This window comes from Sturnus vulgaris, unplaced genomic scaffold, assembly GCF_052056855.1.
Source record: "Sturnus vulgaris isolate bStuVul1 unplaced genomic scaffold, bStuVul1.hap1 Scaffold_155, whole genome shotgun sequence".
NCBI classification, from domain to species: domain Eukaryota; kingdom Metazoa; phylum Chordata; class Aves; order Passeriformes; family Sturnidae; genus Sturnus; species Sturnus vulgaris.
In genome coordinates this window covers 1,859,722-1,866,928 of record NW_028276072.1, presented here as the reverse complement: position 1 = coordinate 1,866,928, position 7,207 = coordinate 1,859,722, and the positions used below count along the sequence as shown (strand labels likewise).

At 63.5% G+C, this 7,207-nt stretch overlaps 1 protein-coding gene across 1 annotated transcript; it reads left to right on the top strand.

Moving 5' to 3' along the window:
- Nucleotides 1-245: 245 nt before the first annotated feature.
- LOC148219327 (Fc receptor-like protein 4) lies at nt 246-6,912 on the top strand. The gene is made up of 6 exons (XM_088157727.1): nt 246-282; nt 3,480-3,710; nt 4,043-4,297; nt 4,397-4,675; nt 5,118-5,387; nt 6,896-6,912. The coding sequence occupies exons 1-6, from the start codon at nt 246-248 to the stop codon at nt 6,910-6,912; spliced, it is 1,089 nt and encodes a 362-aa protein (XP_088013853.1).
- The last annotated feature ends 295 nt before the right edge of the window (nt 6,913-7,207 follow it).

Sequence of the window (7,207 nt, the reverse complement as noted above, 5' to 3'; positions counted from 1 at the left end):
GTGGGTAGGGGGTGAGTATGGGGGGGACACGTCACCCACGGGTGTCACCCCCACCCAGGTCTCCAACCCTGGAGTCTCTCTCAGGTCCCCGCCCAGCACATCCCCCAGGTGACCCACACAGAGCTGCTGGGACCCCAAGGACGACAGCAGGACCCCGGTGACATCTACGAGAACGTGCTGTGACACTGGGGGCACTGGGGGTTCCTTTCCTAGGGCACCCCCCCTTTGGCACCCCCCAGGCTCCCATGGGTGCCCACCCTGACTGGGAGATGGCCACGAGTGGTGGGTCCCATCTGGGGCTGCCAGAGCTCCACGTTCCAGTGCTCCCAGTGCTCCCATATCCCCAGGGGCTCCCCATTCCCTCCCCCAGTGCCAGGGGGCACAGGACCCTTGTCCCTCTCATTGGACACAAAATGCAGCTTTGGGATTAAACTGGGAGAAATGGTTTTGGTTTGTTCAGCTCTGCCTGCTCAGCTCGGACCGAGGAGGGTCCCGGTCAGGTTGAGCAGATCCTTGTGGGATTTGCAGCAGTTTTGGGGCTCTCTCAGTGCCTTGGGCACAGGGACCAAATGATCAATTGCTGCATTTCCGGACTGGTTCCCTCGCAGCTGCCCCCGCAGGGGGGGTTTCCAGCCAGCCCTGCTCTGAAAACCATCAAAGGCCCTGGCAGAGCCACTGCTGGGGCTCACACCGGGTTTTGTGCTTCTTGCAGGGCTGAGCAAACCACAGCCACGCCTTTTTCCCCCACAGAATTCTCACCTTTGCAGCAGCTCGAGAGCTGCGAGAATCAAAGCCAAGGGGGCAGGGGGAGCCTCAGGTCCTGGCTGCCACCTGGGGCTGGCCAGAGCAGGGCTGGCCAATGCCCATCCCTGTGCCCTGGGCTGGGCCAAGGCTGGGCCCCACACTTGGATGGCCACTGGCTTCAAGGAGGAGCAGTTTGGGAGCTCCTTCCTGCCTGGGGCTCCATTCCCAAGCTGCTCTTGCTGGCTCAGATCCTGCGGGGGTCAAGTGAAAATGGAGAAGTCTGGAACAGGTTTTCTCCCAAAACCCAATAAACCCAAAGTTCCTAAGCCCTCAGGACAGAAATGTCATGCAGGGGATTTTGGGGAGCAGGAGAGGGAGGGGGAAGCCCCCCAAGAGCATCACAAGTGTTCCATGTGCAGGGTCTCATCCATCTCCTGGTTGCCAGCACTGAGACCCTGCAGGGGTTTTGGGTATGAGGGTGGGCTTTGGGTGTTTTTGGGGTGTCTGTGCCCTTCCTGACTGGCACCAGCCCATGTCCTTCCCTCCCCACTCATCCCTGCTGGGGTTTTTCCCCCACAGAATGATCTTGGTGGGCTGTGGGATGGGGCCGAGGTGCTGCACCTGTGAGGATTCCCAAATGGGGATTGAGGGCTCCCAGATGGGTGGGGGCAGCCAATGAGGGGGTGTAGAGTGGCCGGGTTACACCCCAAATTGGGGCACCCCAGAGGTCACAGAGGTCACAGTGCCCCACTGAGGACAGAGGGGGCTGGCAGGGCCCCCCGTGCCCTACCCTGGACAGGGACTTCCTCAGGGAATGTGTCCAGGAACCCTGCCCAGAACCACCATCCCCCAGGACAGGATCTCCCCTGCTGGGATGTGTCACCACTGGAACAAAATCTGCCCAGAACGTGTCACCCCCAGAACAAGATCCCCTCAGGACAGGAACCCCTGGATGTGCCCCCCCAGGACAGAACTCCCCCCTGTGTGACTCTCAGCACAAACAGCCTCTTCCTTCTGCTGCAGGAGAGAGAAAGTGAAAGTGTTGGGGGGCACAGCTGGACACCCCCATCTCCCACAGCCTCCCCACCCCTCCCTGGAGACCCCTCACCCCCTTTTCTCCCTGCCTGGATTCCCCCCCAACCCATTCTCTGCCCAGCTGCTCCCCAGGATTTCTGAGCCAAGAACTGGGAGTGGTGGGGAATGGCACAAGAGTGAAGAAAATAAGGAAACCAGAGAAATAAAGAGAGGAAAAAGTCAAGCGTGGGGAGGGCACAGAAGCAGAGCTGCTCAGGACCCCCATGTGATGCCTGCCCAGGAAACACTCCAGGGGAGCAACGTTGGGCCCTGGGTCACCCCAAAATCTGAGGCACCCAGGGTAGGAGTGGTGACCCATGGGGCCTACCCAGGCACTGCCCATCCCTGGCACCCCCATTCCCCTGGGAACCCAACCATGGGACAACCATTCCTTCTGTCCCCTCTTCCCTGGGACCCCCATGCCATGACCTCCACTCCCCAGGATCTCCATTCCCAAGGACCCTCATCCTGGTAGTTCCAGCCCCTGGGACCCCTCCCTTCCCTTGGGGACCAAGATTCCCCCAGGACTCCCATTCCCCTGACACCCCAATCCCTGGGGTCCATCCCATGATCACAAATCCCCGAAGGCCACATTGTTCTGGGATTCTCATCCCTGAGTTTGAATCCACCCAACCCTTGGGACCCCCATTCCCATCCCTGGAACTCCAGTCCCCTGGACACCCATCCTTGGCTCCCTGCACCGCCTCAGCCTCCAAATTCCGGCAACATCCTGTCCCACCATGTCCCACCATCACCTCCATGTCCTACAAGGTCCCCACCCTGCCCCCATCCTGTCCCACCCTGCCCCCACCGAGGGCCACCTACACATGGGGACGAGAGCTGACCTCGCTTCCTGTCCCTTCATCCGAAGAGCCGCCAGCCAGGGGACAGGGGACAGCCACAGCAGTGAGTGACAGCCAGTGCCCATGGCCGGGGACACCGGGATGGCCGGGAAGGTGGCTCTGCTCCTGTGGGGTGAGTGCCCCGGGCACGGGCCTGATGACCCTGGGGACGGGCCCTGGTGAGGCAGAGAGGGGTGGGGAGGGGGCACAGGGGGGCTGCGGGGTCCCCTGAGGTCCCCAAGGCCAGCACAGCCAGTGGGGGACAGAGCCAGTGGCTCCTCAGTGTGACCGGGGTTTTGGGGTGGCCCTGGGAACAGGAAAAGGGGAACTGGGATGTGGGAGAGGGATGTGGAGACAGGGATGGGGGACAGAGTTTTGGGGACAGGGATGTCAGGTTTGGCTCCACGGGGCTGGGGCAGCTGTGGCGACAGGGACAAGGGGAGAAGCACCACGGGGATGTGGCCGTGGGGCTGGCGGGGGTGAGCTGTGCCAGCACGGGCTGGCCGTGGTGTCCCTGTCCCCGAGGCGTCCGTGCCACCCGAACGTGTGACACAGAGCTGTCCCCTGGGAGCCTCTCCAGACCTGTTGGGGACCGTGCCCGGGCATTTTCCCACAAGAAGCCGTGTCCCCACGGGGACAGCTCGGGGACAGCCTCACACCCTGTCCCCACGGAGCCAATTCCACCTTGCCCTGTCCCTTCTCCCTTCCAGCCCAGACCCTCAGCCTCGCTGGTGAGTCCTCGGGGGATGCCATTCCCCCACCCCGCTGTCCCCAGCCCCTTGGTGGCCCTGGCAGGCTGGTGTCCCCTGTCCCCCGCAGGTGCCCAGACCCCCCAGCTCCTGGTGGAGCCCCCCTGGACGCCGGCGGTGCTGAGGGACCGGGTGACACTGACCTGCCAGGCCTCGGGGACCGCCCGTGCCACCACCTGGTACAAGGACGGGTGGCGCTGGGGGCAGGAGGGACGTGACCGCTTCCCTGTCACCGAGAGTGGCACCTACCAGTGTCAGAGACCCGGCAGTGGGCTCAGCCCCCCCGTCATGGTGTCAAATGGTGAGGGGGGATCTGAAATGCTCAGGGTGGCTCCCTGATAACTCTGGGTGGGCTCCACTCCGTGCATGGCCTCACAACCCTCGTGTGACAGGCGAGAGCCTGTCCCCTGCACACAGGGACATCCCAGTGCATCCCAGTGCATCCCAGTGCATCCCAGTGCACCCCAGTGTGGTGGGACTCCCGTGGTGACAGCTGTGCCACGGGGCTGCTCCTGGTGTCCCTGGGACCCTCCTGCGCAGTGGACACTCCAGCCAGATGTCCCCGGTGCCGTGGGCACCCACTTTGGACCTGTCTCGGGCTCCTCAGTGACACGGGACCCTCCTGTCCCACAGACCCGCTGGTGCTGCAGGTGCCAGCACGGGCGCTGCTGGAGGGGGACACGGTGACACTGCGCTGCCGGGGCTGGCAGGACAACCGTGTCACCAGGGTGCGATTTTACAAGGACGGGAAGGATCTAGGGGGGTCCCTCAGGGGCGCCAAGCTGTCCCTGCCCCCCCTGAAGCTGCACAACAGCGGCCGCTACGGCTGCGAGGTCTTGGTGGCCTCAAGAATGACACTGTCAGCACCGGTGACAGTGACAGTGCACGGTGAGCACTCCCACGGCTGGAACTCCAATATCCTGACACCCCCAAAGCCACTTCTCAGTGCAATCAGAGTCACAGTCGCCACCCCCATCTCCTTCCCAGAGCTCTTCCCGGTGCCGGTGCTGGAGGGTCCCCCCGAGCTCACCGAGGGGTCCCCCCTCAATCTCAGCTGCCTCAGCACCCCCAGCCCCCTGCGGCCCCGAGCCCCCCTCCTGTACAGCTTTTACCGGGACGGGCAGATGCTGCAGGGCCCGCAGGGCTCCCCGCAGCTCCTGGTGCCCGCCGTGGGGGTCTCCCACTCGGGGAATTACAGGTGCGAGGTGCTCTCCGAGGGGGGGGCCGTGCGGAAGAGCAGCGCCCGGCTCGGCGTCACGGTGCGCAGTGAGTGCGGGGATGGGCACGGGGAGCCCCCACCGCCCTCCCAGATCTCCCATCCCTGCTCAATCCTCTGCGAGCCCCCCCTCCTTCCCAGCTCTCTCCCTGGGTCCCCCCATTGCCCATTGCATCCCTCCCAGATCCCCTTACCCATCCCTGGGTTCCTCTCTCCCTCTCTGAGGCCCTTCAATTGTCCACAGGTCCCTCCATCCCTGTCTGGGTCCCTAAACCGTTCCCTGTGGTTCCCTTCAACCCTCTCCATGTGTCCCCTCGCTGAATCTCCCATCCTTCCACCCCTTTCCAAGCCTCACTCCGTCTCTGTGCCCCCTTCTTCCTCACTGGGATCCCCCCAGCCCTCTCTGATCCTCCCTCTCCATGAGTCCCTCACTGCTCCCTGCTGTCCCCCACTCGTCCCATGTCCCCAGTCCCTCCTGTGTCCTCCCCACAGGGGTCCCGCTCTCTGGTGTGTCCCTGTCGGTGCAGCCCCCCGGGGGACAGGTGGCACTGGGGGACCACCTGGTGCTGAGCTGCGCAGTGGCCATGGGGACAGGTCCCCTGTCCTTCTCCTGGCTCCGGGAGGGTTCGCAGACACCACTGGGCACCGGTCCCCGCCTGGAGCTGCGGCACGTTGGGGACAATGACAGCGGCCACTACCAGTGCCGGGCCAGCAACAGGGACAGCGTGGCTGAGAGCCCCACTCTGAACGTCACTGTCGTGGGTGAGTGGAACCCTTGGGCTGGGGGTGACCCCACCCACAGCATCCCCAATTCCACACATCCCCAATTCCACCTCATCCCCCCCACACCAGCCCCAGCCCAGCTCACAGTGCCAGCCCTGGTGTCACAGACCAGCGAACAGGGACCCTCTGGCTCCAGGGATCCCCACCCAGGACATCCAAGCCATGCATCCCTAAGCCCAGCTGTCACATTCCCCACTGCACATCATGTCACATTCACCCTACTGAGCGTGACCCTCCCAGGGCACTGAGACCCTTGGCATTGGGGTGATGCCCCCGTTGATGTTCCTCATGGCACCCATCACATCCCACCCACGCCATTCTGTGCCCCCCACCAGGTGACAGCCATCCCCACCCTTGGACACGGCATCCCTCATCCCACCTTCCCCTCACCCTCATCTCATCTTCATCCCCCACTCCTCATCCATCACATGCTCTCCTCCCACACCTCATGATGACCCCCAGCACCATGGGGTCACTGTCCTGGGTGAAGGAGACCCTCTGTATCCAGGAGTCACCATGCAGACTCCCTCATCCCTCCTCACCAGGTGCCAGAACCTGTCCCCGGCCTCAGCCCTGTCTGTGTCCCCGCAGTGCCCGTGGCCAATGCCACCATCGCCCCTGGTCCCCCGGCACTCCAGGTGCATGCAGGTGACTCTGTGACCCTGAACTGCTCGGTGCAGGTGGGCTCAGCCCCTGTCACCTTCACCTGGCTGCACGATGGGCAGGAAGTGGGCCGGGGTCCCCTCCTGGATCTTGGGGACATCGATGTGGGACATTCGGGCACCTACCAGTGCATGGCCACCAACCAGCTGGGACAGGACGGGCACCGCGTGTTCCAGGCACTCAGTCCAGAGCTGGCCCTGGAGGTGACACCACAGGGAACCACTGGACACTGGAACAGAGGTGGGATCATGTAGAGAGCCTGGTGCAGGATCACACGGGGTCATTGGGATTGCAGGACCCCTGGAGTGACAGGTGACCCTGATGTGTCCCTTCTGTCCCCAGCAGTGGCCGCAGGCATTGGCGGGTCCCTCCTCTTCCTGGTCCTGCTCGTGGGTGTAGCTGTGCGCTGGCATCGGTGGAACAACATGGGTGGGTGACAATGGGGACCATGGGGACCCTGGGGAGCTGGGGGACCACCTGCCTGTTGGGGTGATGGGGTGGCACCCAGAGCCTCTGACTTGGCAATGATGGCTCAGGACCTTTGGTCAGGGTCCTGAAGGATTTGGGGTGGTGTTGGAGGGACTTGCAGGGATTTTGGGGGTTCTTTCAGTGATCCTGGGGGAATGTGGAGGCTACCCCATACCTGGCAGGCTTGAGCTTCAGGGGGCTCTGGGGGTCCAGAGAACAGAGCAGGGGTTCTGGAGGGCATCAGGGATGCTCAGGGGTCCTGGAGGATATTGAGGGTGTAGTCGGATTTCAGGATTGCTGAGAAGGGTCAGGACCCTGGGGACCCCACAGTTATCCCTCCCCTCTTTCCTTTGCAGCTGCCAGGAAGCAGTAGGAAAGGTGAGTAGGGGGCTCAAACCACACTCTCGTCTTTGACCCCAACCCCCAAGACTTCCCATTCCCTCCCACACATCCCCTTGATTCCCTCAGGGCGCCCCCGGAGCCCCCGGCCCTCCCAGAGGAGGGGAAGGTGCTGTACACCCACGTCATGATCACCAAGCAGACGGGGGGTGAGTCTGGGCTGGGGCACATGCAGAGGGACACGTCACCCCTGAGTGTCCCCCCGCCCAGATGCCACAGCCTGTGTCTCTTGCAGCGTCCCCCTGTCCCACCACACTCCAGGATCCCCA